This window comes from Alligator mississippiensis, chromosome 1 (assembly GCF_030867095.1).
Source record: "Alligator mississippiensis isolate rAllMis1 chromosome 1, rAllMis1, whole genome shotgun sequence".
Lineage (NCBI taxonomy): Eukaryota > Metazoa > Chordata > Crocodylia > Alligatoridae > Alligator > Alligator mississippiensis.
Genome location: NC_081824.1, coordinates 355,846,757 through 355,862,096, shown reverse-complemented (window position 1 = coordinate 355,862,096; position 15,340 = coordinate 355,846,757). Strand labels below are relative to the sequence as shown.

The 15,340-nt window shown below is 42.1% G+C and overlaps 1 protein-coding gene across 3 annotated transcripts in view; it reads left to right on the top strand.

The window, feature by feature from the left end:
* The window catches only part of MYO16 (myosin XVI), a 662,110-nt gene that overhangs the window by 243,463 nt on the left and 403,307 nt on the right, over positions 1-15,340 (top strand). For all 3 annotated transcript variants that reach the window (XM_059721092.1, XM_059721091.1, XM_059721093.1), the window contains one exon: positions 750-858. In XM_059721092.1, the coding sequence (XP_059577075.1) occupies positions 750-858 (109 nt within the window). The remainder of the gene's footprint in view (positions 1-749; positions 859-15,340) is intronic.

Sequence of the window (15,340 nt, the reverse complement as noted above, 5' to 3'; positions counted from 1 at the left end):
TTAAATATCTCCTTTCTGTGGCAAATATTTAGAAGGTAGATGGGCCAACAAATAAGTTTAAGTTCATTTTGAGAACTCAGATCCTGACCTTTGGAATTACAGTCCTGGCAGTTGACTTCATAGACTCATAGATTCATAGATGTTAGGGTCGGAAGGGACCTCAATAGATCATCGAGTCTGACCCCCTGCATAGGCAGGAAAGAGTGCTGGGTTTAGATGACCCCAGCTAGATACTCATCTAACCTCCTCTTGAAGACCCCCAGGGTAGGGGAGAGCACCACCTCCCTTGGGAGCCCATTCCAGACCTTGGCCACTCTAACTGTGAAGAAGTTCTTCCTAATGTCCAGACTAAATCTGCTCTCTGCTAGCTTGTGGCCATTGTTTCTTGTAACCCCCGGGGGCGCCTTGGTGAATAAAACCTCACCAATTCCCTTCTGTGCCCCCGTGATGAACTTAGACAGACTTAGACAGATGAACTTCTGCAGACACTGAAAGCGTTTGTGACAAATGGCCATTTTATTTCACAGGGGAGGAGGTCTTTTATGCTTGTCTTTTAGTTGTCCTCTTGAGTATCAGTTCATATGAACTCCAAATTTGAAATGAAATGGAATCCAGATCAATAAGCTTTACTTAAATCTGTCTTGAAACTGCCCTGTGGGAGTAATAAATTGGTCTCAATCTTTCAGTCACAGCTCTTGAGATATTATTACAGAAACATAAATTGTTCATCTTTCTTGTTTTTCATTTAGGCTGGGGCAAATGTGCTGCTACAGGATGTCAATGGAAACATTGCACTTGATTATGCCATGGAAGGGACAGAATCCAGCTGCATACTTCTGACCTACCTGGAAGAAAATGGTAGGTCTACACTTATAATTTTGGATTTTTTTTCAGTGATTTGTATCTTTATGGGAAAAAAAAACCCAACATAAGTCCTGATCTTCAACTGCCATAAGTCATCATTGATAAACCATTTGAACTATGTCAGTTTTGGAGAAAAGAAAAATAATCCTGTCTACATTTGAATCTCCATAGACATACTTTGAAATTGAAAAACTTGAGAGAGACTTTTGGCCGTTCACGTGAGACATCAGAATGATAATTCAGTTCAGAGAAAAAGAAAAGGATACATTAGGGGAGAAAATGTTTAAGTAAACAGTTTAGGGGTGGCAGAAACATATATTTGCTATTCATCTGTTTTAGGTATGGAAAGAATAGCTTTAAGGTATCGTGAATTTATCTCCTTTTACAGGTTGTAAAATGTTGATCTGTCACGTCACTGGAAAGGTGTATGACATTTTATTACTTATCTGTAAAACTTTCCTGCATTGTTAACATTATCCATTGATATGTATTATTTAATGCCAAATGCCAGAATTCGTATATCAAGGATATTGTGTTACCAGTTCATTCCAGTACTTGGGTATCACATCTGTAATCTTATCTGTAGCATTACATTTTGGATGTAATATGTCACTTCTGCAACACTTACATTCATTCTTAGTGTGATAAGGCACATAACAATTTGTTAAATGTAAATATGCCATAAATGTAAGGAATATTTATTAAACAGAAATTTTAAAAAGGGTATAACAGTAAAAAACATTACATAAATTTCCTTGTAAGCTAAGAGGAAAGGATTTCTTCATATTCTAAGAGGCAAAATATATTAGGGTAATATATTTTATTGGACCAACTGCACAGCTGGGATAGAGTTGGAAAAGCTTGCAAATGCAAGATGGTCTTCATCAGGTTGGAGTCTAACTTGTCTACCTCTATCCCAACTATGCAGTTGGTCCAATAAAAGATATGATCCTAAAAATCCTTGCCTTTCACATAATTCCAGGACTATCATGGCTACAATATCACTTCAACACATTTTATCTTAAACCAAGGAATCCATTTTATCTTAAACCAAGTCAAAGTATCCTGTTAATGACCATATGGGTGAAAAGCCTGGTTAAAATGGCATCCAACCATCAGTTGTATACATGTAAGCAGAGATGGGTCTAGTGGCTCACATACACTGATATTTTTATTATCCTGCTGTTTGCAAAGCAAAGACCTTCAGGAAGTCTTGTTTAGGAAAATCACATTACGATGGGTTTGACACTCATGTTTAACAAACTACCAGAACCCTTTCTGCACCGCAAATACAAACCTTTTGGGTTGCTGGAAAGTTGGCTAAGCTTGCATTTAGCATTTTAGATAGAACATTCCTCCAACAAATAGATTTCTACTTACTTTATTACCATTTCTCATATGTCTTCATTAAAATGTCCTCGTGTCTTGTGGTTAGTGTGTCTGTGTTTGCAGAAAGGATACACAGACTATAACTGACAAAATATTTTGGGATACATTAAAAACGAGTTTGAACATTTTTTTTTTCTTGATTCAAAGAAAGTATCTGAAAGAAAGTCTTTGATTTTAGGAACTGTGGTATTGTCTTTATTTTAATCTTATTTTAAGATGGGCTGCTAGGCTTGTTCATCATATTAGCTGTGGTTATGAATAAGTGGAGAAAGGTCAAATTAGAAAAGAAGAATTAGCATACCACATCTGACTGGTTCAAATTCTGGGTGAAATCCAGGTCCCACTGATGTCAGTGATAAAATGTATATTTAAATATGGCCAGAGCTTCTTTTTTTTCTTTCTCTGAAAAATTCATCCCAAGGCACACTTATTCTGCACAAAAACATGTATTTATTATTTTTTAATAATACCTTTTGAACTGCTGGGCAGCCCAATTTCTTTATTAAAATGAGAGTTGAAAAAGCAATAAAGATGGGAAGTGATAGATGGTATCACATATTTGGATAAACATGAGTTAATGATGAATCAATAGGAATAAAAATCCCAGGTTCTTGTGAAATGGCAAGAGGTTTATAAGAAGAAAGTATAGGGATTTATGTGTTGTTGCACGTGTGTCTGTGTTTGGATTTTTTTTAATGTCCTGGCCAAAAAAGGCTACTTTTGGAGTAGCAGTATTCAGATCAGGAAGCAAGTAACTAATAAGAAACCCCACTAAATGAACAAGGAAGTTAGAGAAGTCACTACATTAGAGAAAACAAATTTAGATGGTTTTCAAAGTTTGTAGTGTGTTACTGAGCAGCACTATACCTAGACTTCTGGCAGCCCCAGGTGAACTTTTAGTATCCGGCCCCACTTTGCCAGAGACAATGATGATAATAATTGGACAATGGAAAAAAAATGACCATTTTCAGGCTCCCTTTCTGTCCAGGCCCTGAGTGGCCATCTAGTTCATTGATGCCTGTGTCCAGCCCTGTTACTGAGTGGCAGTGCATTGAGAAATGAAATGTAATAAAAATAATACACATCACAACATTTCAGTGAATGAACCTACCCTGAGAACACTGGGAGTATCTACATGGGATGCTAGCTGTGCAGTAGCCTAATTCTACCGAACATTAGTGTGCAGGGCAGTAACCATGCTAATACACTAATGTGTATCAGCTACTGTGCAGTAAGCCTACTGTGCAGTTAGCATCACTAAAAAGATGTATGCTGGCTCTACTGCACAGTAGCGCTAGTTACTGATTTAGCACTTGGTTATTCAAGTCTAAATTTAATGCTCCGTAACTACGGAGCATTAATGAATGTGCAGACGTGCCCACTGTGACTTACCAACTTCTGAGAACCAATTCACTCTTTACAGAATTTCTATATAACATTCAATTCCAGTATTGTGAAACTTTAAGGATACAGCTGTTGCCACAGTGGTACCCCAAGGAAAAAGTTATTTTGGAGGTGCACCGTGTGGCATGCATGGATATTTTCCTAAATTAGGCTTAGTTTTGTGGGGTTCGGTCATTAATTATTTGCAGACTAATTATCTCAGCTGTATGTGTGAACAGTTGTGGATTATTCAAATTAGTCACTACCTTACTAGTTTTTCAATAGCTATAATTAAAGACTAAACCTTACAAGACTGCGGTGCCACACGGTACACCTCCAAAATAACTTTTATCTTGGGGTACCATTGTGACAATAGCTGTATCCTTAAAGTTTCACAATACTGGATTTGAACTGTATATAGAAATTCTGTAAAGAGTTTATTGGTTCTCAGAAATTGGTAAATCACAGTGGGTACATCTACACGTTCATTAATGCACCTCAGTTACAGCGCATGAAGTTTAGTACTTGTATAAGAGGTAGGGAAAGCCTGGGTCTGTCCAGACAAGTATATATTTACATTTTTAAAAAAGCCTAACACCTTACTGGTCAAACTATCATACAGGAAAGATAGCATATCAGATTAATGAACCTGCATGTCTAAAAAGAATGAAAATGTACCTTCAGGCTTAGGAAGTTACTGGTAGTTATTGGTATAGTGTGAGCTTCCCCCAGAAATGAAGGTGTGACATGTTAATAGCCAGACTGGCAAAGGTATTAAGCCTGCCTAAAGAATATGGCTTTGTATGTAGTCTTCCCAGGTACCCTGTGGTAAGCAAAGACTAAATCATGATGGTTTAAGATTATATGAAAGTAGGTCTAGAAGGGCCCTCACAAAGTTATCTAGTTAAGCCTTCTGCCCAAGGCAGGATCATCCCTGACTAAACCATCCCAGGCCAGCATCTGTCTAACCTGCTTTTGAAAATATCCAGAGATGGAGATTCTATAACTTCTCTAGAGAGCCTTTTTAAATGCTTTACCACCCTCATAGTAAGAACGCTCTTCCTAATCTCCAATCTAAATTTTCTCTGTTGCATCTTGAAGCCATTGCTCCTAGTCTTTGCCCTATAGCTACAGAGACAAGCCCATCTTCATCCTCTCTGTAACAGAGGATGCTCTTTCATTGTCACTAAATGAAAACAAATAAATAGCACATTTGCAGTCTTTTTATCTTCATCATGCAGGTAAACCTTGTATATTCAAAGCTTGTTGACTTAACAGGTTTCATTTCGATTTTCTGATTTAAAAATTATTCACAGTGGACCAAATCATGAAGTTAGCGAGTGGCTTTCAATTGGTAAAGCAAAACTAAGAATGTACACTTACATCCGAAATTCTTGCAAAAAACTAATTTTCCCAATTAGTTTGTGCCCAGTCACTTGCTATGAAGACCTCTGCAGTTAATTATGTACATAAATTGATCTACCTGCTGTTCTTCTAATTAGTGCCATACATACTCATAAAAGCCTGGTCTACTGAACCTGCAATAAGTTCAGACAACCTTCCATTTGTGGTCTGTGAAGCACATACACACAGCCACCCCCATGCAATACTAAAAGCTTTACACTTGTTTGCTGTTCTTCTAATGAATTCCTAAAATGTGGAAGGACCACTCTTCGTGGTGGTGGACGGGTCATATTCAACCTGGGGGGAAGTGGGCAGTGGAGTCCCCCAGGGCTCGGTCCTTGGGCACGCACTGTTCAATTTCTTTATCAGCGATTTGGATGATGGGGTGAAAAGCAACCTGTTCAAATTTGCTGATGATACCAAAATTTGGGGTGAGGTGGGCACGCTAGTAGGAAGGGAGAGACTGCAGAAAGACCTGGATACGTTGCAAGGGTGGGCTAACAAAAACAGGATGCATTTCAATACGGACAAGTGCAGGGTGCTGCACTTGGGCAGCAGTAACTGGCAGCACACTTATAAGATGGGAAACTCCCTTCTTGAGAGCACGGAGGCAGAAAGGGATCTTGGAGTCATTATTGACTCCAAGCTGAACATGGGCCGACAATGCGAGGTCATGGTCAGCAGGGCTAACCGGACCTTATCGTGCATCCACAAGTGCATCTCAAGTAGGGCCAAGGAGGTGATCCTCCCCCTCTACGCGACACTGGTCAGGCCACAGCTGGAGTACTGTGTCCAGTTCTGGGCACCCCACTTCAAGAGGGATGTGGACAACATTGAGAGGGTCCAGAGGAGGGCCACCCGCATGATCCGGGGACAGCAGGGCAGACCCTACAATGAGAGGCTACGGGACCTGAACCTGTTCAGCCTTCACAAGAGAAGGCTGAGGGGGGACCTTGTGACCATCTATAAACTCACTAGGGGGGACCATAAGGGTTTGGGGGAGACCTTGTTTCCCCTAGCGCCCCCCAGGATAACAAGGAATAATGGCCACAAGTTGCTGGAGAGTAGGTTTAGATTAGACATCCATAGGAACTACTTCACAGTGAGGGTGGCTAGGATCTGGAACCAACTTCCAAGGGAAGTGGTGCTGGCTCCTACCCTGGGGGTCTTTAAGAAGCGGCTCGATGCCTACCTGGCTAGGATCACTTGAGCCCAATTTCCCTCCTGCCCAGGCAGGGGGTCGGACTTGAAGATCTACAAGGTCCCTTCCGACCCTACTTCTATGATTCTATGATCATTGTGGTATCTAAACACTCTGCAGTTGTAGGTCAATCTTCCATTAATCAAGCCATGCTTTGTTTTGGTTTTTAAATAACTAGCGTATTTTTTTTAAATGTACTTTTCTCATACTTTAAAAAGGAATATCTGAGTTAAGTCATCGTTAAATGGTTCAGTGCTTCTGTGGACATGCATGCAAATAGCAGCATTTATTTATAAACAGTGTTTCAAAAAATAACTTTTGACATGGTTTTTTTTTAGTAAATATTTTTGATCTGCAACATCTAGAGCATGGCCTGTGAAGATTTTTAGCTTCTACATATATTTTAAATATTACATGTCTCTGAAAAATCCATTTCTGGGGACCTGCCCACACTCTACACTTTCATAGTTTCATAGTAGGTAGGGTCGGAAGGGACCCGAGCAGATTCATAGATTCATAGATGTTAGGGTCGGAAGGGACCTCAATAGATCATCGAGTCCGACCCCCTGCATAGGCAGGAAAGAGTGCTGGGTCTAGATGACCCCAGCTAGATGCTTATCTAACCTCCTCTTGAAGACCCCCAGGGTAGGGGAGAGCACCACCTCCCTTGGGAGCCCGTTCCAGACCTTAGCCACTCGAACTGTGAAGAAGTTCTTCCTAATGTCCAATCTAAATCTGCTCTCTGCTAGCTTGTGGCCATTATTTCTTGTAACCCCCAGGGGTGCCTTCATGAATAAATACTCACCAATTCCCTTCTGTGCCCCCGTGATGAACTTATAGGCAGCCACAAGGTCGCCTCTCAACCTTCTCTTGCGGAGGCTGAAAAGGTCCAGGTTCTCTAGTCTCTCTTCATAGGGCTTGGTCTGCAAGCCCTTAACCATATGAGTGGCCCTTCTCTGGACCCTCTCCAGGTTATCTGCATCCCTCTTGAAGTGCGGCGACCAGAATTGCACGTAGTACTCCAACTGCGGTCTGACCAGTGCCCGATAGAGGGGAAGTATCACCTCCTTGGACCTATTCGTCATGTATCTGCTGATGCACGATAAAGTGCCATTGGCTTTTCTGATGGCTTCGTCACACTGCTGACTCATGTTCATCTTGGAGTCCACTAGGACTCCAAGATCCCTTTCCACCTGTGTGCCACCCAGCAGGTCATTCCCTAGGCTGTAGGTGTGCTGGACATTTTTCCTCCCTAGGTGCAGCACTTTGCATTTCTCCTTGTTGAACTGCATTCTGTTGTTTTCTGCCCACTTGTCCAACCTGTCCAGGTCAGCTTGTAGTTGTTCCCTGCCCTCCGGCGTGTCCACTTCTCCCCATAGCTTTGTGTCATCTGCAAACTTGGACAGAGTACATTTCACTCCCTTGTCCAAGTCGCTGATGAAGACATTAAAGAGTATCGGTCCCAGGACCGAGCTCTGCAGGACCCCACTGCCCACACCCTTCCAGGTCGAAACCGACCCATCCACCACGACTCTCTGGGTGCGACCCTCTAGCCAATTCGCCACCCAGTGGACTGTGTAGTCATCCAAGTCACAGCCTCTTAACTTGTTCACCAGTATGGGGTGGGATACCGTATCGAAGGCCTTCCTGAAGTCTATGTATATGACATCCACCCCTCCTCCTGTGTCCAGGCGTTTCGTAACCTGGTCATAAAAAGAGACTAGATTGGTCAGGCACGATCTGCCTGCCACGAACCCGTGCTGGCTTCCCCTCAGCATAATTTGTCCTGCCGGGCTCTCACAAATGTGAGCCTTGATAATTTTTTCAAATACTTTGCCAAGGATGGAGGTGAGGCTGACTGGCCTATAGTTCCCCGGGTCCTCCTTCCTCCCCTTCTTGAAAATGGGGACCACATTGGCCTATTTGTCATCAAGTCTGATCCCCTGCCATGGGCAGGAAAGAATGCTGGGATCAAACAACCCTGGCTAGGTGATTATCTATCCTCCTTTTGAAGAACCCCAGGGTAGAAGCAAGCACCACTTCCCTTAGAAGTTGGTTCCAGATCCTAGCTACCCTGACTGTGAAGTAGTGCTTCCTGATCTAGCCTGAATCTACTCTCGGTCAACTTATGGCCATAATTCCTCGTACCTCCTGGTAGTGCTTGGGGGAACAGGGACTCTCCCATTGCCTGCTGGTCCCCCTTGGCCAGTTTGTAGACAGCCACCAGATCCCCTCTCCACCTTCTCTTGTGGAGGCTGAACAGGTTCAGATCCCATAGCCTCCACTCATAAGGCCTGCCTTGCTATACCATGATCATACGAGTGGCCCTCCTCTGGACCCTCTCGATGCTGTCCACATCCGTGCTGAGGTGTGGCACCCAGAACTGGCTGCAGTACTCCAACTGTGGCCTCACCAGTGTCACATAGAGGGGGAGAATCACCTCCTTGGACCTACTCGTGATGCCTCTGTGGATGCATGACAAGGTGCGGTTAGCTTTCCTGACCACATCCCTACATTGGTGGCCCATGTTCATTTTGGAATCAATAATGACACCAAGATCCTTTTCTGCCTCTGTGCTGACTAGAAGGGAGTTCCCCAGCCTTTAGGTATGCTGCTGGTTCTTCCTCCCTAGGTGCAGTACCTTGTGCTTGTCAGTATTGAATCCCATCCTGTTCTCATCCACCTACCTCTGTAACCTGTCCATATCTAGTTGTAGCCTGTCCCTCTCCTCCACCATGCCCACTTCTCCCCACATCTTAGTGTTATCCGCGGATTTGAACAAGGTGCTTTTCACCCCCTTGTCCAAGTCGCTGATGAAGATGTTGAACAGTGCTTACCCGAAGACTGAGCCCTGGGGGACCCCACTGCCCACATCCCTCCAGGTCGAAAAAGACCCATCCACTACCACTCTCTGGGTGCAGCCCTCCAGCCAATTTGTGACCCATCTAACTGTGTAGGCATCAACACCACAGTCACCTAATTTTTTTAATGAGAATGGGGTGAGAGACAGTGTTGAAGGCCTTCCTAAAGTCCAGAAAGACTACACCCACTGCGACACCTACATCCAAGGATTTTGTTACCTGGTTGTAGAAAGCCATCAGGTTGGTCTGCCAGGACCTGCCTCAAATGAACCCATGTTGGTTGCCCCTAAGCATGATCTCCCCTGCTGATCCCTCACAGATGTGCTCCTGGATAATTTTCTCAAAGAGCTTCCGCAGCACCGAGGTAAGATTAACGGGCCTGTATTTTCCTGGGTCCTCCTTCCTCCCTTTCTTGAAAATGGGGACCACATTGGCCCTTTTCCAGTCCTCCGGCACCTCACCAGAGCACCACGAGTGCTCGTAAAGCCATGCCAGGGGTCCTGCAGTGACCTCTGCTAATTCCCTCAGCACTCTGGGGTGGAGACCATCAGAACATGCTGATTTGAACACATCTAGACCCACCAGACGTTCTCTGACTAGGTCCTTGCTTAACCTGGGCCTGGCAGTGCCTCCCCTGGGACTGTCGGGGATCCCAGTGTGGGGGATGCCCCAGTGCCTGCTCAAAAAGATGGAGGCAAAGAAATTGTTAAAGAGGTTAGCTTTGTCGTCTGGTGTGACCACCAGATTTCTTAGTGTATCCTGCATAAGCCCCATGTTACCTGGAACCTTCTTTTTACCCCCTATGTATTTAAAAAAGGACTTCTTGTTATCATTGATCCAGGTTGCTAGTCCTAATTTCATCTCTGCCTTAACCTTCCTAACAGCCCCCCCTACAGTCTTGAGCAATGGAGGTATAATCCTCCTTGGCAATGTCCCCTCCTTTCCATTGGGTGTATGCCTGCTTTTTAGCTTTGATATGTTTGTGGATGCTTTTGGTGAGCCATGGGGGCTTTTGAGCACTCCTGCCCCCTTTGAGCCGCATGGGGATTGTCACCCTTTGGGCTTGGAGGATCGTTTCCTTCAGGAAGGACCACTCTTCCTGGGCTCCCAACTCCCCTCCCCTCCCCTCCAGGACCTCAGTGCCTCCCTGACTAGTCTTCTTACCTCATTGAAATCCGCCCTCCTGAAGTCTAGGGCTGTTGCCTTGCTGCAGGCCTTTGACACCCTGCACTGGATGGTGAATTCCAGCAGGTGATGATCGCTATCACCATAGGTGGTCGAGAACCCTCAGTCCACTCACCAGGTCATCTCCTGTGGCCAGGACCAGGTCCAACAAGGCATTTCCCCTGGTGGGACTGTGCACCTCCTGGGTTAAATGGAGGTCCTGTAACTCAGCTAGGAACCTACATGAGCGGTCAGACCTGGCTGACTGCTCTTCCCAGCAGATGTCCGGATAGTTTAGGTCATGCATGATGACCACGTCCCTTGACTTAACTGACTCCATGAGCTGAACTGAGAATTCCCAGTCCAACTCTTCACCTTGGTTGGGTGGTCTGTAGTAGAACCCAACTGTTAAGTCCCTTTTCCCCTGCCCCCCTTGTATTCTGACCCAGAGTACTTCAGTCTGCCCCTCCTCTGACCCAGTGCTGCTCGTTGAGGATGTGAATTGTTCTTTGACATAGAGCACCACACCCCCACTTTTCCTCCCTGTTCTATCCCTCCTGTACAGCCTATAGCCCTTGATGTTCACCGCCCAGTCATGCGTTGGATCCCACCACATTTAAGTGAGTCCTACTATGTCTGGTTTTGTGTTAGCTAGCAGGAGGGCAAGTTCCTACTGCTTGTTCCCCATTCTACGAACATTAGTATAGAGGCATTTAAGGCCTCCTGAAGGTGGATGCACCACCCCCCCTAATTCCAGGGCTATCTGGGCCCCTGTCTCTTACCTGAGTATTTCTTGTGCTCATTGCCTGTCTTGGCTGAGCTGTTCTTGTGGGTGGCTCTTTGTTCAGTGTTCTGTGGTTCCCTCTGTCCTCAACTTCCCCTTCCCCCGATGAGCCTAGTTTAAAGCCCACCGGAGGAGATCAGCCAACCTGAAAGAGAACACATGCTTACCTTTGGGGGAGAGGTGGAACCCATCCCACCCAAGCATGTCTCTCGTCTTGAAGATACATAAACATGATATGCATCTCTCATCACAGTGAGATACATAAACCTGAACTCAACTTAAATGGGCCATTTCTGATACTGATAGCAGAGTACCTTCCACAACTAGGAAGTAATTAGACAAATACTTACCCAGCTTATTAGGCATGTCTTGCAGCCATGCTGAATGCTTGTGCTGTTATGGCTACACTGCTAGAAGTACTCAAACTGCCTAATTTAAAGCTATTTTAGATGCATCTGATTTAATAGTTCTCAACATTTTTAGACTCAAGGCACCTCTTGGAAATTGCCAGTCCTTAGGTTTCACTTGTTTGTTTGTTTGTTTTTTCACAACAAAAAACCCATCAATTCTTCTGAGTTACAAGGAACTCAGAAAAACTACAGCAGAGCATATAGGCACAACTATCATGCAACACCCCATAGCACCCTTAAAAGGATTTTGAGGTGCCCCAGGAAGCCGTGGCACCCTGCCTGAGAATCCCCCATCTAACTGAAATGAAGTTACATGTCGGGAGGGAGGGGCTCAGCAAAATTGCAACTCATGTTAAAAGTAGAAATAAGACAGTTGATTCTTTAGCAACTGCTTTGAAAATGTAGGCATTTGTTTTGTTATTTTTATGGGTTACTGCTCATTTTGGATTTCATACACAAATCCTAATAGTAACATTTGTATAAAAATCTGTGTTTCATTGAAATATTTGGTTTTCCTGTAGACAAGTCAGTTTTATTGTAATTTATGAGACTCTGTTGGCATTGCAGTGTCCCCTGAAATTAATCACTGCTTAACAAAGCAGTTATCAGCTGCTACTTACCTAAGTACAGACTATTATTTGCTGATCTCTTGGATACAGTCATCATTCTTTATGTTTGGAAAGAGGAATTTGTAATATACTAGAAGTTCTATTTAAGGCACCACTCTGAACTGCAGGTGGAGTGCCTAATGGGATCTTTAAAAAACATTTTGCCTTGAGTAAGCACTATAGCTTCTGGAACCTGAAAAGAGCATGTACTCTGTGCCATCCTTGAAGAAAGTCTTGTGGATATACTGTCTTCTGTGACTAAGAAGCTTTATTGGTTAGAGTATAGTGGTAGAGAGAGCCACGGTCATGCCTATTACTGGTTACCATATTGACTCAAATACAAAATGAGATTTTTTTTTTTCTCCAGTCAGTATGCTGGGGGGACGGACCTTCATCTTACATTTGTATACGAGTAAACCTTAGACAAGTTTTTGAATACAAGACCTGATAAAGAGTCTTGCATTTGCAAGCTTGTTTACGTTAAACGCATTAAACATATTGTCTGTCATTAAGCTGTTGTCAAAAATAGCATGTGCTCAATAATGGAAACCAACTATAAAGTTGACTAAATTCAGCCAACACTGGGCATGACTATAAAAAACATGACCCATATTGGTCAAACATGCTAATAGGAGCTTACCGCAAGGATAGATTAGAGCAGCCATCTGAATAAGATATATGGAAGTGTCCATCAAGCATAGTCCCTTTCAGCTCTGACTTTTTCAAGTTAATGGTGAGTCACTACATTGCATACATTTTTACTTCCCTTTCACTCCCACAGCTGAGCTGTGCCTTTCTCTCTTACTTCCAATGATTCTCATTTCTTTACTAACCTTAAATATCTGGCAAACATCACCAGTTGTTTCTTAAGTCCTGTAGTCATTAGAATTAAATGTATATCTCTTGAAAGATTCATAAAATCTAGACATCTTGAGCACCTTAACAATTCATCCAGTGCTTCACTGATAGTTATTTCCACACCTGAGTTAATATTTTTAACTAGAATTAAAAATAGTCTGCAGGGCTGTGAAATAGGAGTTATATTACCAGGAACAACTAACAGACAGCTGAATTGAAGAAGAAAGGTTAGTTTGTTTAGTAGAACATAAAGACTACTAAAAAAAGAAGTAAGGGTTGTTAACATTTGTGGAATGAAGAGTTTAAAAGAAATCAAACTGATACAATGAACTATGAAGTCTATTGATTCCTTTACTGCTGCCTGAATAGAAATCCTGCTGCAACTGCTAGCCAGTTAGTTTTAAACTTTGAGTGGAGCAGTAATCAAAGGTGGGGCCTCTCAAGAGTTTTGGTAAGCTGTTAGAGTAGCTGGGAACAGAGGGTGGAGGGGTTTAGGCCAGCAAGTCAGTCTTTCAGGATTGAGACAGAGGCTGATACCCTAATGGTACATAACAAATTGATCTGGTACATGTGTTTAGTAACAGACTGATGACAGAAAAGTCTTCTGAAAGTATGATGTCCTCTGACACCTGATTCCCATAAACACCTGATGAAGAGAAAGAACTAGCTGCTTACACTGGAATAGTATTGATAAACTTGGCATTCCTTGTGCCATTTCATTTTATATAGAGAGGATTTCAAAGACTGGGAATTGCTTATATGATACCTCATATTAATGCAAGTGAAAAAGTTAACATCTGATGTTTAAAATAAAACCCTGTGTTTATCAACCTTTATTAAACACCTAGTTTAAAGTTAATTGATAACACCTTTATCTGAAATTCACGTATTATTGTGACTTGTTTTAAATTGGAGTCCATCTGACTACTTAGACAGAATATTTTGTGATGGTAAACCTCTGACATGACATACTGTCCTTATATTTCATTTCTTCCCTTACGCTATATTAAATATAAATACCTTGGAAAATGTTGTATTTCTTATTTCCTTTCATAGTACTAAGTTGCACTTTGGTTTAAAAGACTCAAATATGAAATGGTGAAACTAGAATACTAGAAATTTGCTAGTTCCATTTTTGACACATTCTGACAGTGACATAGCCACTGTATAATTTGTTTATGAAAAAGAATACAGAAGTTCTTTTTATATGTCTGTGTTCTGTGCTTGAGCTTTTGGGAAGATAATTGTTACATACAAACTACATACATCTTTATTTAATCTTATAAAATAATGCTCTGGTTTGGTAGAATTGGCACGACAAAATTTGAACTCTATCTCCCGCATTTGGAAATAAGGAAGGAACTTTTGATTATACATAATAAAGCTGCTATAACAAAAAAAGGAAAAGTATGTGTCATTACCTATTAAGTATATGCCTATATTTTAATTATTAGTTTTATTTACATAAAGAGCTACTACTTCACATAGCATAATTTTTAATAGTCTGCACATAACATTTTCAAATTAAATATTTAATCTCATATTATAAGCACTTCCTATTTTTTTCTAACTCTAGTTTTCAATGTAATAAAAATGATCAAAGAAACTGTTTAAGGTTTTCTGACCTTTTATAATGTTAGCAATTTAATAGATGTAAAAACTTGTATTCGCACTTTGTATGTTTGAATAATACATGTATGTATCTTGTACTTTGAATATTAAGTTAATCTGCCTAAACTCTCTAAATGACTTCAGTTCTTACACTGACCTTTAAGGGGCCAAACTCACATGTGAGTTTGACTCCATTTAAGTAGTTGAAATAAATAGGGTCCAGGTCTTTTGCTAAAGTAGACCATAACCTGATTAAAGATAAGGTAGCAAATTGGAGTAGTGTTAACTTACAACTGCATCTCACAAGGACCTCACAGAAAATGAAAGCATTGGAAATTATTCATAAAATCTAGAAAAAGTCTGCTCTGAAAGCCCCAAAAAACCCTTTGAAAGAAAAGAAAGCAAACAAAATTAAAAATGTATATCAATATTTTAATTGAAAATGTTCACCATAAAACAATACATGCAGGTCCTGGTGTGGTCTAACAGGGATGTGTAAGCCCTGGATTTATAATTCATTACAGATAAAAAGTAAACAGTAAATTCTCACACAGTTGTGTTCAAGGACAGAAATTGCTTTGTTGAACAATTCAACATTTAATGAGAATATTCTTTTAGCATGCTGGAATATTCTCTTAGCATGGACGGCTGGAGACCCTCTGAGTTAAAATCCGAGGGGAACACGGCACAGGAGACACAATGGTGGGAGTCTATTACAGACCTCCCACCCAAAGTCCTGAGCTTGACCAGGAGTTTGCCCAGGAACTGGCTGAGGCAGCTTGCTCCAGGACCATGGTGGTCAT